The sequence below is a fragment of the Mauremys reevesii genome, linkage group 4 (genome assembly GCF_016161935.1).
Source record: "Mauremys reevesii isolate NIE-2019 linkage group 4, ASM1616193v1, whole genome shotgun sequence".
NCBI lineage: Eukaryota > Metazoa > Chordata > Testudines > Geoemydidae > Mauremys > Mauremys reevesii.
The window spans coordinates 13,901,522-13,916,570 of NC_052626.1; the positions used below are offsets into that span (position 1 = coordinate 13,901,522).

General features: G+C 42.0%; 2 protein-coding genes across 10 annotated transcripts in view; one reads left to right on the forward strand and one right to left on the reverse strand.

Annotated features, from left to right (window-relative positions):
• Nucleotides 1–1,863: 1,863 nt before the first annotated feature.
• Nucleotides 1,864–12,248, reverse strand: TRMT5 (tRNA methyltransferase 5). Of its 2 annotated transcripts, XM_039534663.1 has the most exons (6): nucleotides 12,133–12,248; nucleotides 9,697–9,856; nucleotides 8,784–9,439; nucleotides 7,689–7,813; nucleotides 2,672–3,326; nucleotides 1,864–2,182 (listed from the first exon to the last, which is right to left on the reverse strand). In XM_039534663.1, the coding sequence occupies exons 3-6, from the start codon at nucleotides 9,271–9,273 to the stop codon at nucleotides 2,109–2,111; spliced, it is 1,344 nt and encodes a 447-aa protein (XP_039390597.1). In that variant the 5' UTR covers nucleotides 9,274–9,439; nucleotides 9,697–9,856; nucleotides 12,133–12,248; the 3' UTR covers nucleotides 1,864–2,108. The 2 variants fall into 2 exon arrangements, with proteins under 2 accessions (XP_039390597.1, XP_039390596.1); XM_039534662.1 differs by lacking the exon at nucleotides 9,697–9,856 and having other exon boundaries at nucleotides 12,133–12,218.
• Nucleotides 12,176–15,049, forward strand: part of SLC38A6 (solute carrier family 38 member 6) — a 50,249-nt gene continuing 47,375 nt past the window's right edge. For 4 of the 8 annotated variants that reach the window (XR_005597571.1, XR_005597572.1, XM_039534669.1 and 1 more), the window contains exons 1-2: nucleotides 12,233–12,475; nucleotides 14,840–14,970. Coding sequence is in view for 5 of the 8 variants with exons in the window: in XM_039534669.1 (XP_039390603.1) it covers nucleotides 12,356–12,475; nucleotides 14,840–14,970 (251 nt within the window). In the remaining 3 variants the exon portion in view is untranslated. Of the gene's footprint in view, nucleotides 12,209–12,229; nucleotides 12,476–14,839; nucleotides 14,971–15,049 lie in introns of those variants that run through there. The other 4 variants (XM_039534665.1, XM_039534666.1, XR_005597570.1 and 1 more) reach the window with 4 other exon arrangements.

Here is a 15,049-nt window from a genome sequence, read left to right on the forward strand (position 1 = left end):
CATGCTAAGAACATGTGCAAATGATTAGATACTTAACTGGCGATTTTTATGTCCAGTTTCTAAATATGAGTGCAGAAGCAGTAATTGCGGGTGCAGTTTTGTACTCAGTATTCAGAAAATCTAGCCTTGGATATGCCTAAATTCAAGTACTTCATTTATATGCAAATATTTATTGTGAACAAAATGATGCGACAACTTAAACATGAACTGGAAAGATAAGAGCAGTACTCAAATAAGTGCTAACGATCCTAAAGTGTGCTGGGTCACTTAACATATACAGTGTAAATAAGAGGGATTAAATGACTTGCCCAAGGTCACCTAGCAAGTGAACTTAAATCTCTGGGATACAGTGGCTGGAATTTGAAGCTAGACAAATCCAAACTGGAAATAAGGCATACCTTTAACAGGGAGAATAATTAACCACTGGAACAATTCACTAATGGTTGTGGTGGATTCTCCATCACTGGCAATTTTTAAATCTTGATTGAGAAATTGATTTTTTTGTAAAGATATGCTCTAGTTTCAAAAGGAATTATTTTGGAGGTGTTCTATGGCCTGTTACACAGGAGTTCAGACTAAATGATCACAATGGTCCCTTCTGGCCTTGGGATTTATGAATCCCAGTTCAGTGCCCTAGCCACAAGCTTGCACTGAAGCAAAACTAAATCACTTGTGTTGGGTACTAATGGCCACTTAGTAGGTAGCGGAGTCTTTCAAGCTTTAGTAAGTACAGAGTTCTCTAAAACCTCACTATATCAGTTGGGTGGTGATACCATTTATCATTACAGTGGCACAGGTACGTGTGTTTACTTGTACCTTCGGTCAAATTTTCAAAAAGCTGTCTTGCTTACATAAAAACTGTTTGTGTGTTCATGCACTCTTCATTCATGCAAATCCAGTACATGTAAGCACCAAACCTGTCTGCACGTGAAAGAGCCCAGTTCTGCTTGCACAAACTGCTGGCTAAGCAGCAGTTCTGCAGAAAAGGACCTGGGGATTATAGTGGATGAGAAGCTGGATATGAGTCAGCAGTGTGCCCTTGTTGCCAAGAAGGCCAATGGCATATTGGACTGTATTAGTAGGCGCACTGCCAGCAGATCGAGGGAAGTGATTATTCCCCTCTATTTGGCACTGGTGAGGCCACACCTGGAGTATTGCATCCAGTTTTGGTCCCCCCACTACAGAAGGGATGTGAACAAATTCGAGAGTCCAGTGGAGGGCAACAAAAATGATTAGGGGGCTGGGACACATGACATACAAGGAGAGGCTGAGGGAACTGGGGTTATTTAGTCTGCAGAAGAGAAGAATGAAGGGGGTTCGAAAGAGGATGGAGCTAGGTTGTTCTCAATGCTGGCAGATGACAGAACAAGGAGCAATGGTCTCAAATTGCAGTGGGGGAGGTCTAAGTTGGATATTCGGAATCACTATTTCACTAGGAGGGTGGCAAAGCACTGGAATGGGTTACCTAGGGAGGTAGTGGAATCTCCATCCTTAGAGGTTTTTAAGGCCAAGCTTGACAAAGCCCTGGCTGGGATGATTTAGTTGGTGTTGGTCCTGCTTTGAGCAGGGGGTTGGACTAGATGACCTCCTGAGGTCTCTTCCAACCCTAATATTCTATGATTCTAAATACAGCTGGCCTTCCGTAACAATAACTACAATTCTCCTTAGAAAAGTTCTTCAAAAATAGAATGGGCCATGTTGTCCAATCTAAAACATTTACAATAAAAATGTCTTGCCATACATTGCAAATGCCCAAAATAAAGCTACACCTGGAAACATTCACAATCTTTGTGCTATCACACCCTCCCTGAACATTCCCCCACCTGCTCCCCCGGACAACATGCATATGATAGAACTAACACATAACATGAGAAAATAAAAAGTTTAATATTCTCTGCAATAAAATAAATGATCCTGTCTAGTTACTGATCCTGGAATTTAAAAAAAAAATGCACAGGAGCAAGGTGCTCACAAAACAAAAACAAAAAAAAATTATGACATTTTCTTGGCATATGGGGGCAAATCCATTCTGCTTTCAGTGACTTGAGGGCAGCTTTCCAACCTAGCTCTCTTGCACAAAGTAACCAAAATTGTATTAACTAGTCTTTTTAACTAGTCAGTTTTTCTTCAGGAGAGTCTTCATTTGGGCGCAGACGTTTAGAGGCTGGTTCCACAGGACTCTCTGGAACAAAGTTCAGAAAGTAATACATTAACATTTAATACATTTCTACACAAGACAAAGTCTCTACACTATAACACACACATGACTTGTGGCACTTCAATGAACAGGACAAAGAGTCCAGTGTCAAAGCTGTCAGAGGAGGAGGGTGGAAGGTAAGCAGGTGATGAGTCAACGCCATTAACCTTACTGGGACTAAAGCCTGACTCTACTGAACTCAACTGAAGTTCACGTAGAAATTCCTAGTTTTCCAATTAAAGTTAATAGAACCTGATTCTACAACTGACTTCACAAGGGTCTGCCTGTGTGTTCCTTAGTGCAGGAGGGGATCTAAATTAGGACTAACAAATTGGAATTACACCACTAAATGAGACTAGAATCAGCCCCATAGCTCAGAGAGAATTCTAGTTTTAAATCCATCAAATGCAGTCTTTTTTTCTCAAGTATACAGCTGAAAAGCCCTAAAGTTTCCAGCATTGGACTTTAATTTACCTTCCTGAGTACACTGCTTCTTGAACAGCACTTCAGCTGGGATCTGGAAACTGATGCACATCATTTCCTTATTTGGTGCAACATTTCTCACCAGATGAGTAGAACAGCGTCCCTCTAAAGAAGTTCCCAGAAAAGCTTCAGCCCGTTCTTGAACGTCTTTGGCCGGATTATCATGTTTTGAGAAGCTGTAACAGTGCACTGTGGGAAGGAGGTCAGTGCTGCACGGCTTTCCATCTAAGAAATGTTTGAAAACATCTAGAAATTCGATAGCCAAAGCTGGCAAATTCATGACTATGTGCAGAGTGTTTTTCCTTTCTTTTGTCAGAAGTGACAGTTCCTTGGTTAGCTCTTCTTTAACTGGCCCCAGAAGAAAATCCCGACCATCCATATTGAAATTTTTTATTTTTTTGTCCACTTTATTTAATTTACAGTTGTGTAGAAGCCATTTGTAGGATTCAGGGTTGAGATCATTTGCAAATACGCTGCACTTTTTCTTTGCAGCTGGAATGGCAAAAGGCCCAACCCCGGCAAAGACATCAAATAGAACATCACCTGGCTTTAAAAGTTCAATGATACGGCCATGTTCCGTGCTTAGACGGGAATTCCAATAGACTTTAGAAAAGTCAAATTCATAGGTGATGTAGTTTTCTCTAGTCTGAAAAAAGTTCAAGACATTTGTTTAAACCACCTATATTTAGATTCCAGACATACACGCATATTTAAACAATCAATTTATTAAACATTTTAGTAAAATGTAATGGGAACACTGATGTTCATGCCACTGATAGGACAAGTGAATCTTGATCTTATATAATAAGCATTCTGTTAATCTGAAAACATCTTCAAAGCCAATTGGCTTTCCCAGCCCAACTCTTTCTATAAAAGGGCCATTAAATGGTCCTCTGTGGCCAAATAAGGAATATTTCAGTCAGTCAATTCAGGCAGCTGACATATGTAAAGCACCAGGTGGGGAAAAAAGCAACAGCTTAACATGACCATTTAAAAAAATTAGTCCCTTCAGGGACTTTGTGACTGGCTGATAATTGCTTTATTAGTAGCTGGTTTCAGAAAGATTCCTCAAATCCTCCTCATTCTAGAATCCACAATAAATAACAGGATGAAAATGCGAATATGGCAGTGGTGGATCAAATTCAGCTACTGGTAGCCAGTTCTACAAACTCTGAAACTGTATTGCACTTGGCCTTCACAGGTAGCATAGTCCTGGTTACCGACTCCCATCAAACAAGAAGTTTGAGATGCCTAAAGTCCTTGGAGTGTACCAATGATTACTGAAGTGAGGTAGTGATATAAAACCTCCTTTACTTCTGTGACACAAGGACGCCTTGATGCCAACTGGCAGAGGGCACAAAGGGTAAACAGGGTTTTACAGGCATCCCCAAGGTTGGATATACGTATAATAGTTTACCAAAGGCTGATATGGGAGATTTCTACCTTGAGCCAGTAGCCCTCTGGTCACCATAATCATTGCTAAATGTCTGAATGGATAATATTTGAGTTATGTATCTCTACTGAAAATTATTTTCCTATGGTCTTGAAGTTAAGGCAGGCCCCAGGGCATGACAAACCTCAAAAATGTTCATTTTAGGCAGGAGGTAACAGACACTTATCTCCCTCTCTGGCCATTTGGGTATTGTATGCCCCATGCAGTATGCCTATTTGCATACTAAGCCAGTTGCAAAGTGAGAGATTGCAAAATCTACAAGAAAGGAAACTTACAAAATTAAACAAACAGCTGGGGTGGGGAGAAGAAGGGGAGGGAGTCGTGTTTATGAATAAAGATGAAGGATTGGGCTGGTATACTGGAGGGGTGGGGGGACACAATGAATCCTTCATCTGGGAGGCAAACTGACAGCATACTTCTCTCATGAAAGAAGGGTCACAGCCAGCCTGGCTGTGACAGTGCTGCAAGGATTTTGGGTGAGCAATATTCTACTACGCCTGAGAGTATCTTGTTAATTAAGACTAGGCTATGTTATTTTATATGTAATCATTTGTTTCCAATACTACTTACTGCTATTACTATACTTTGTTAAATAAACTTATACTTGATTGCACTATCAACATATCTAAGTGCTGTGTGCTAAGCAGAGTGGTGATCAGAAATGGTAAGCTGGGGTGTACTGTTCCTTTGGAAGCAGTGAATCTGTCAGTACTGCAAGTGTGCAGTGGACCAGGGGCTGGAAAGTCCAGGGAGACAGTCTGAGGGCTAGAGGATTGGGGTGTGCCTATTGCTAACCTTCAGAGTAAAAGTGGGGCCTGCGAGACCTAGAGGGGAGTGCTTGTGTTGCAGGTGGAGTTGGGGAGCTGATCCCCAGGCAGGCACAGACAAGCATTCCTCACGATATGGGTAGGTGGTAGCAAGGTGCCTTACAACGCTGGGTACCTCCAGGAAGCCTCACACGTTCCCCTCTCCGATCTGAAATTTTTTTTTGTGCTAGCTTGACAAGTAATTTATGATGATTAATCAAAGAATCACTACTATTTGCATTGCCAATAGACATATAATACAAAACTATTTTACACTCTCATACCCACAGTGCAAGAACTCCTGTAGTAGAGAAACATAGCTCAAATATGCTTAATTATGAGCTAATGCCACCTTGTAATCTTGAATGAAATCAGATGGTTGATCTGATTAAAATGCTTTCTATCTGTGTATTTTGCCAGCTCTACATGCCTAAACTATTCAATTATGTTTCTGAGGAAACCTATTTAAAGTTTACAAAATAAAAAAAAATTATATTAAAAAAAGGAATTGCCAAATTAGTAATTGTTGCCTTAACTCCCATCTAAGCCTCAACAACCCAGTTAAATTAATAGTACTTTCTATGTACAGACAAATAGTGCTTTTCACCTAAGGGTCATAAAACATCTACCAGTGTTACAGAAGGGGGAAATTGAGGCACAGAATCTCTTGCCTAGGTCAGTCAGTCAGTGCTAGACACAGGAACAGCATCTAAGTCCCAGCCTTTGCTCCAGGCACTACACTACGCAAAGTGAGTCCAAAGCACTTACCTTATTTTCTTACACCAAATGTATTTAACAATGTAAAAATACTTTGGGTTTTTTTGGAAGGGGAAGGGAATCTAAGTTCTAAATTAGTAACTTTTAGGGCTGTCAGGTGATTAAAAAAATTAATCACGATTAAGCAACAATACCATTTATTTAAAATATTTTTGGATGTTTCTACATTTTTCAAATATATTGATTTCAATTACACCACAAAATATGAAGTGTACAGTGCTCACTTTATACTTTTTGATTAAATATTTTCACTGTAAAAAACAAGATATTTTTCAATTCACCTCAGAGATTGCACTACAGTACTTGTATCATGAAAGTTGAAGTTACAAATGTAGAATTATGTACATCAATAACTGCATTCAAAAAATAAAACGTAAAACTTTAGAGCCTACAAGTCTAGTCTGTCCTATTTCTTGGTCAGCCAATCGCTCAGACAAATAAGCTTGTTTACATTTGCAGGAGATAATGCTGCCTGCTTCTTGTTCACGTCACCAGAAAGTGAGAACAGACGTTCGCATGGCACTGTTGCATCCGGCATCACATGGTATTTACATGCCAGATGCGCTAAAGATACGTATGTCCTTCATGCTTCATCTACCATTCCAGAGGACATGCGTCCATGCTGATGACAGGTTCTGCTTGATAACAACCCAAACCTGTGTGGACCAACGCATGTTCATTTTCATAATCTGAGTCAGATGCCACCAACAGAAGGTTGATTTTCTTTTTTGGTGGTTCAGGTTATGTAGTTTCCGCATCAGAGTCTTGCTCTTTTAAGACTTCTGAAAACATGTTCCACACCTCATCCCTCTCAGATTTTGGAAGGCACTTCTGATTCTTAAACCTTGGGTTGAGTGCAGTAGCTATCTTGAGAAATCTCACACTAGTACCTTCTTTGCGTTTTGTCAAATCTGCAGCGAAAGTGTTCTTAAAATGAACATGTGCTGAGTCATCATCCAAGACAACAACATGAAATATATGGCGTGTAAATGCGTGTAAAACAGAGCTGGAGACATACAATTCTCCCCCAAGGCGTTCAGTCACAAATTGAATTAACTTTTTTTTTTTAAACAAGCATCATTAGTATGGAAGCATGTCCTCTAGAATGATTGCCGAAGCATGAAGGGACATACGGATGTTTAGCATATCTGGCACGTAAATACCTTGCAATGCCGGCTACAAAAGTGCCATGCGAATGCCTGTTCTCACTTTCAGGTGACATAAACAAAAAGCGGGCAGCATTATCTCCTGTAAATGTAAACAAACTTATTTGTCTTAGGGACTGGCTGAACAAGAAGTAGGATTGAATGAACTAGTAGGCTCTAAAGTTTTGCATTGTTTTGTTTTTGAGTGCAGTTACTTAACAAAAAAAAATCTGCATTAGTAAGTTGCATTTTCATGAGAGATTGTACTACAGCACTTGTTTGAGATGAACTGAAATACTCTTGTTTATCATTTTTACAATGCAAATATTTGTAATAAAAAATAAAGTGAGCAGTCTACACTTTGTACTTTGTGCTGTAATTTAAATCAATATTTGAAAATGCAGGAAAAAAATTAATTGGTATTATATTGTTTACAGCCTGATTAAAACTGTGATGAATCACTATCTGAGTTAATCATATGCGTTAAGTGCGATTAATCGCCAACCTAGTAACTTTGTAAGAGTCCATTACTTTACCTGACTTTGAATATAGTTTATCTGACACTCAATGAAACCTAGGCTATACAAGTTCAAATAATGCTTAGGAATATCCTTATAAAGATCTTGTAAACATGGCTGTGATTTCATTCATGGTAGACTGGGGCACAGAACACACACAGGACTCCTAAGTACTGAGATACTGGGCCAGGGGTGGGATTGGGACAAGATTTAAGTTTTATGATATCTTTCCATCACATCTACTCTTCCACTTCAACTGCATTCTGTGTGTCTGACTAGCTGTGCCAGGAGAAAATAGGAAAAATGTACCTTTGTTATCATATTGGCCTCTCCAGCTAGCACTTCCATTTGAAAATTTCGATAAGTGTTGTCAATAATATTGATTTTGTTTACTGAACAGGTGATTCCTGGATTCTTGTCAATTATAACCTGACCTGCAAGAAAGGGATAAAAATATTCAACTGCTAAATGTTGCTAAATCTTTAAATTCTGTAAGAGATAAGACAGGAATTCTGAGTTGTATTTTAAAAAAGCAAACTACCTATAGAATGACTTACACGTGAAATCATTCAGTGTGCTATAAATTATTTCCACTAGTGCCACTGTGTCACAGGGAACTCCTAGTGCAAATATTTTACACTGAAAAGAGGGTTAGATTCCCAGTGAAGGCTCTTGTGCTTCAGGGAGAGAGTACTGTCTACTGCAGAGATTCCCAATCTGTAATTTGTGAGCTTGATGTTCCACCCAGTCACTTCACCATTTAAGGTGATGGTACGTGAACCAATAAAATTTAGGAGCTGCTTCTCTAGTGAGTAGGTCACTGGTCTGGAACTCGGGAGACCTAGTTCTGCTACTGACCTGCCATGTGACCTTAGGTAAGTCACTTCACCTCAAGTGTTCTGGGGCATTTCAGCACTACTGTAATACACATAATAAATTATTATCTAGAGGGCCGATTCAACTCCCATATCAACGTGATTCTACTGGTACCCAGATCAGCTAGTAACATTAGTTCAAAGGGTGGACTAGAGCAGTAAGCTATGGCTGCTGTATAAATAAAATGTTACAGTTTTGATCTTGGTCTCCCCTGCCATAAAGGAGTTGAACTTAATGGGCCTAACTTGAAATTTGCTAGATGCAAAGGGCCTGACCCAATGCCCAGTGAGGTCAATAGACTACTATTAACTTCAAGTTCGCTATACATAAAAAAGCCTGATCCAGTGCCCTTTAACCTAAGCATTCACTTTTAATAAAAGTCTGTTTAAGGTAAGAATTTTAAAACAATGAGGGTTCCCAAAAGGTTCCCTGTGCAAAATAATCATCTCTAGCTCAGGCACTTGTTAAAATGACTTATCCAATTATACGCTTCTCCCAAAGCTATTTGAGTGTGAATGTTGTACGTACCAATCAGATGTTTGTAGGATAGCTGATGATCTCTAAGATTCAAGTGAGCTATATGGCCAACCCTAGTAAATCCAGAGGTGACATCTTGACCTTCAGGAAGCACCGCTCGTAAGATTTCCTCAGTCTTGAAATTGTCATAAGTCAGTTCTAAGTTATACTTGGACACCTGAGGGTCAATACTCAACTGCTTTAATATTTCTTGTTCAGATTCTCCCAGTGAATATTCTGCTGATATTTTATGAGGATCCAACAAAACAAGTCTACTGTCTTCATCTTTTGGATCATCAATCACTCGCTTCAGACCTGGGCGCTGCAGTGTTGTATGTTTGAGGGATTTTAACAATTTGTTTATTACTACTTTTTTCACTTTTAGAACTGGAACAACAATTGTCCTTTTGAAAGCTGCTCTGTCAAGTGTTGTCATTCCACGTACTTCAGGATGAGGTGAATATAGTTCAATATCAGCTTTATTTTCTAGAATTTCAGGCATTGTAAAGAAACTGTTTCTCTGAACTACCCAAAAAAATCCAGGTACTCTTTCAAAATACTGTACCAGCAGTAACCAAACTTCTGGAAATGATGTATTTGATGGAGCTGTTCTAAAAAGTTTAGTTTTCAGTAGTCTAGCAGAGTATCCACATAATCTCCACAAAATCCTAGAAGGGAAATTATTCTTTTTATAGACATTATGTAATCATTCCATTAAAAAAAAATACTGCAAGTCACATGGATTTGCAATTCTCACTAAATAAAGTTTGTTTGTATCAAGTAAATGCACAACATGAACATTTATTGTTCATAGAGAATTAGACTACAAATTTATATCCTTGTACATGGCCAAAAAACACATCTCAACCAATTTTAAGTAATGGTGGACAATCACCTCATACCCATACACAAAGGTGAAGTGTACTTGCGATTGATGGGCTTGATGATGCTCCCATTAAGACAAATGTGTTTAGATCTGTTTGCTGTCTCTTATAAAGCTGATCAGCGAGCACTGGTAGCCAGACTGCAGTTGCTGGTGGGTGGAACCACTCTGCAGGGACTTCGTTCATTTATGGGAAGGTAACCTGAAATGGAACAGGAATCTCTTTTTGTCTTTGAGTGTTTCCCCTAAGGGCTACTGCTTTCTGTCTGCTCTACCTCCCCATTCAATATATACAAAAGGAGGCTATTATTGGTTTTACAAGAGGAAGAGGTAGGGCTATCCCTTGACACTAGTTCTATCTAGGTTTTCATAGTGCACTCATTACTGTAGTACAGTATCTGAGAGCTGTCTCTCATTGTGTAAGTCTTCCCATGATGGCAGTCAGTTGTTTGGATGCAAGTCTTATTTGTATTGCTCTTAAGTCAAACAGCTGATTTTTTGGTGGTGATAAAAAGCCATCCACACCCTGTGCACCCTCATTTTCTGTTCTGCCCTCATGCAGTTGCTACCACCTTTCGTGTTTCTATCCTCTTCCTGTGCATCTTTTACCTTAATTTTTTGCCCCCCTTTTCACTCACCAACGGCTCCCCAGTGTTCAGACTGGACAGGCACTGGTGAGTGTATGTGCTCTCACAGCTTAAGCTGAGTGCAAAAATTATATATATAACCCTACTCCAGCAGACTTTGGTGCCTTCGCCTCTGGGGCTAGATACATCAACTGCTAGGAAGGCCAGCTGTACAAAGAGTTACCATATGGTGGTGGAAGTAGAGGTCTTTCCAAGTGTCACAGAAACGGAAACAGATGTGGGGTCATACAAGTTTCTTTGTTTCACTCCTCACCTTGCCCCATTCCACTAGACTGCCCCTTTGTAGGAAACCTGATTTAAGTAATACTCCTGGAAAGCCCATTCAAGGTGGCTTATGCTCTCTAGTTACTCAGTTAATGTGGCTACTACTCCTCATTGGACGAGTTCAGAATTTCAGAGGGTCTGGATGCTGTTTCCATTTGGAACTCTATTTGGCAACATTATTTTGGGAAGACTGATCTTAAGTTTTTCTGGAAAGACTATTTTTCTTCTCTAATGGAGTCCTGAATACAATCACTCATGCTTTCTTTAGTCCCCTTCATATGACAAGTAATTCACTCCTAAAAGGCTTGCCTTGAAATTAATCTGAAAGATACAAAACATTCAACTTTTGCGTTTGTCTTCTTTCTCTACCAAGGAAAGAATCAGTAATTCCTTAGCTCCATAATCTGCATTTGTTGCCACTATGAAAATGGATTCAGTTCAAGGTTCTTCTGATGGTATACTAAGGCCTTTATTTTACTAAATTCAAAGTAACTGAAGAATTTTCTGTTGCTAGTCTCCCTCCAAAACAATTGATGTCAGATAAACTGTTCTATCTTGAGGCTGCACTTGAACTGGGTCAGAAGTAGGCTGGTCTTGCTTCAAGGACCAATCTGCAGAATTAATTCCCTGATTATGTTGTAGGGCATGTTTATATGACAGCTACTGTAGTGTGGATGCTTCCTTTATCAATGTAAGATGGTTTTCTTTCAATATAGTTAATCCATCCCTCCAAGAGCCAGTAATCAGGTCAACGGAACCATTTTTCCAATGCCCTACCTCTGTCTGCACCGGCAGTTAGGTCAAACCTACCTATAGCCCTTGGGGCACATACATTTTCCATAGCCCTGAGCACCAGTAGCTAGGTCAATTTAATTTAAGTGGACCGTGCCTTACACTGAACCTTAAAGAGAGACTGACTACATTAGCCTCCCCTTTTTGAATCTGTTTGACAGGCAGGTTTTCTGGACCAGTGGGTCCAGTTTTGTTTTAGAGGCGCAAGAGCAGATCAACTGGGGCCCAAAGGACTAACAAATGGATCCCTGAACTTGATTCAAATGGAAACTTTTTTAAACAACTAAACGTTCCCGTTTGCAGTAGGCGCTGCAGCCTCGTTCGGGTGCGTATGAACCTGTCCTGAGCTGGGAGCTGAGAGCACACGGAGAAGAACCGCCCTAGCGCGCTTCCAGGGGCCGGGCGGAGAGGGGCGCGAACAACCCCCTGCACAGTGGGGAGCGAACGAGGGCTTCAGGGCGGTCACGCTCCAGTGGCGAGCAGCAGCGGCGGGGCAGCTGAGCTATGAAGACCGTGAACTTCCACCTCGGCGTCTCTCCGCAGCCCGCGCCGGGCACCGGCCAGAACGGGTAACCCGCGGGTCGGGCTCGCTCCTCAGCCAGCGGGACCGGCGCGCCGGTTTCACGGCGCCACAGCCTCCTGCTCCGAGTGGGGCGGGGCCGCCCCTTCCCCTCAGTCAGACACCCAGGGCCCAGCCCTTCCCCCACAGGGGCCCCGTAGCCTCCTCACTAACCGCCCCCCCCCGGCCGGGCTGCGAGCCTTGCCCGCCCCTCACCTCATGCCGGGCTCCCGCAGCGCGCGCGCGCCGATGTCTCCGCTCTCTCCTCGGGCGCATGGATACGTCATGGCGGGTGTGTGACGGCATCAGGCGGCGCCGCCGCCTCCCCCGGCCGGCCCTAAGGGGCGGCTCCAGTCCGGCCTGAGGCACCGCCCAACTCCCGCCCCTCGAGAGTGGGCTCGGGACTGAGCGGCTCTCGTGGCTCGGTGCGCGGGGCACCATGCAGCAGCCGGGACCCGCCGGGACTATCAACCGCGAGCCGGGCTGGTACCTGTCTGCCCGCGAGCAGGAAGGGGAGCAGGAGTCCGCCCCGTTGCTGCCTCCAGCCCCGCGGGGCAATGTGTGTGAGGGGGCCGGGGGCTGGGCGTGAGGCGCTCCCGTGGGGGTGGCTGTGGGCGGCAGGAGCAGAGCTGGGTCTGAGCTGCAGCCGGGGAGGAGGGAGCTGTCAGGCACCTAGGTGTGGGGAGAGGAGGGGGAGGCTTTTTATCCCCAGGACAGGTCCCGCCTAGCCAGGCTTCCCCCCTAGTGCTTTGAGGGGCGACCGGGGTGGGAGGTAGGGGGACCATGATTTTATAGGGACAGTCCCGATTTTGGGGTCTTTTTCTTATATAGGCTCCTATTACCCCCCCCCCCACCCTTCCTCATTTTTCACATTTGCTGTCTGGTCACCCTACTGGGAGGATAGATCATTCTCCATGGGCAATTCAAGCCTTGGCTTCTTTGCTTGACCCTGCCACCCGAGAAAGTAGATTAGGGCCATTGGTGATGGTGTGGGGTGTTTGTGAAGTGAAACAATTGTTCACTTGACTGAGATCACCAAAGTCGTTTTGGGCAACTATTAGAGGGTAATGACTATTAGGGTTGGATTTTACTGGTCTGGGCTGAATTTAAACCAGCAGGGACATGCAGTCCTGATGAGAATGTGGGGAGGTTGGGTGGGAATTACTGTCTTGGCATTTTTTGGTGCTGCTTGTATTTTATTAGCATTGGTGTGCTTGGTGCCCTAGAAGTAAATGAGGACAGTCTCCACCCCAGGAAGCTGATAGGCTAGTTCAGACAAATGATATGTAATGTGGCCATTGAGTAAGAATATTGGAGCATTTGTTTTTGAAAGACTTAGTGAAGACTTCATCAGTTATTTAGATGAGTGTACACTTATAACGTTTGTGGATGATACCAAGCTGGGAGGGGTTGCAAGTGCTTTGGAGGATAGGATTAAAATTCAAAATGATCTGGACAAACTGGAGAAATGGTCTGAAGTAAATAGGATGAAATTCAATAAGGACAAATGCAAAGTACTCCACTCAGGAAAGAACAATCAGTTGCACACATACAAAATGGGAAATGACTGCCTAGGAAGGAGTACTGCGGAAAGGAAGTCATAATGGATCACAAGCTAAATATGAGTCAACAGTGTAACACCGTTGCAAAAAAAGCAAGCATCATTCTGGGAGATACTAGCAAGAGTATTGTAAGCAAGACACAAGGAGTAATTCTTCCGCTATGCTCCGTGCTAATTAGGCCTCAACTGGAGTACTGTGTCCAGTTCTGGGTGCCACATTTCAGGAAAAATGTGGACAAATTGGAGACGGTCCACAGAAAAGCAACAAAAAAGATTAAAGGTCTAGAAAACATGACCTGTGAGGGAAGATTGAAAAAACTGGGTTTGTTGAGTCTGGAGAAGAGAAGACTGAGAGGGGGCATAACAGTTTTCAAGTACATCTCTACCCGATATAATGCTGTCCTCGGGAGCCAAAAAATCTTACCGCGTTATAGGTAAAACCACATTATATCGAACTTGCTTTGGAGAAAAATTGTTGTTGTTAAGCTCTGTGGATAGGACAAGAAGCAATGGGCTTAAATTGCAGCAAGGGCGGTTTAGGTTGGACATTAGGAAAAACTTCCTAACTGTCAGAGTAGTTAAGAACTGAAATAAATTGCCTAGGGAGGTTGTGGAATCTCCATCATTAGGGATTTTTAAGAGCAGGACAAACACCTGTCAGGGATGGTCTAGATAATACTTAGTCCTGCTTTGAGTGAAGGGGACTGGACTAGATAATGTCCTGAGGTCAACTTCCAGTTCTGTGATTCTATGAAGTGTATTTTGAGGAGATATTTTAAGGAGAGGAGAAGGTGTTTAGCACATGAAAAAAAGACTCTTATGCTCAAAGGACAGTGTGAACTAATAAAATAATACCTAGAAGGTGGCAGAAAGATGACAAGGATACAAAGTGGGGCTGATAGCAGGGAGATTTGGCCCTACAGAGTGGAGCAGGAAGAAATGAGCATTGATGCAGGCACACAGCGTAGTACAAGTCTTTAAAGTGAGGAGAACAGTTTTTTTTGAGATGTTTGATCATTTATTTAACTAAGGCTTGGAAGCATTCAACTCTCCCAAGTGCTGCCATTTCCTTACCTTTCTCCTTCTCCCCCACTTCAATGGCTATCAAAGTCGTCTTTAACAAACAAAGCTAACCACATTCTAATATAAACCACTCTAATTTGCAGTAGAAAACTATTGTGTTTGGGGATCATTACTACACTGTACTATTTATTTTTTCAGTCTGGGTTCTAGAGTTTTATAAGAGTCTGCTGATGGAGAGAGGGAGAAGTTATGTGGCTGAAATTTCTTTGGTCTCTCCAAAACAAACAAACAAAAACACAAAACCCTCCTACTAATTGTGTTTGTTTATCCTATTTACAGAGCGCTCTGAATCATGCATCTTCAGGTGTTTCCTTTGGTTTCTCAGTATTTAATTTAATGAATGCAATCATGGGAAGTGGAATACTTGGTTTATCTTATGCCATGGCCAACACAGGGATCATTGGATTTAGGTAAGTTTTTAGTTTCACATACATATCCATTCTGAAATGACCTTTACATAACTTTTTTTTTTTTTTTTAAAGTGGGGAG

Bases quoted from the DNA above. Each gene is read 5' to 3' on its own strand.
- TRMT5 (XM_039534662.1), bottom strand. From the start codon at position 12,203: ATGACGTATCCATGCGCCCGAGGAGAGAGCGGAGACATCGGCGCGCGC. The intron at 7,814-8,783 runs GTACGTACAACA...CCTTTCTTGCAG, and splicing joins ATCCTACAAACATCTGATTG to GTCAGGTTATAATTGACAAG. The intron at 3,327-7,688 runs GTACATTTTTCC...AACTTTTTTCAG, and splicing joins AGGCCAATATGATAACAAAG to ACTAGAGAAAACTACATCAC.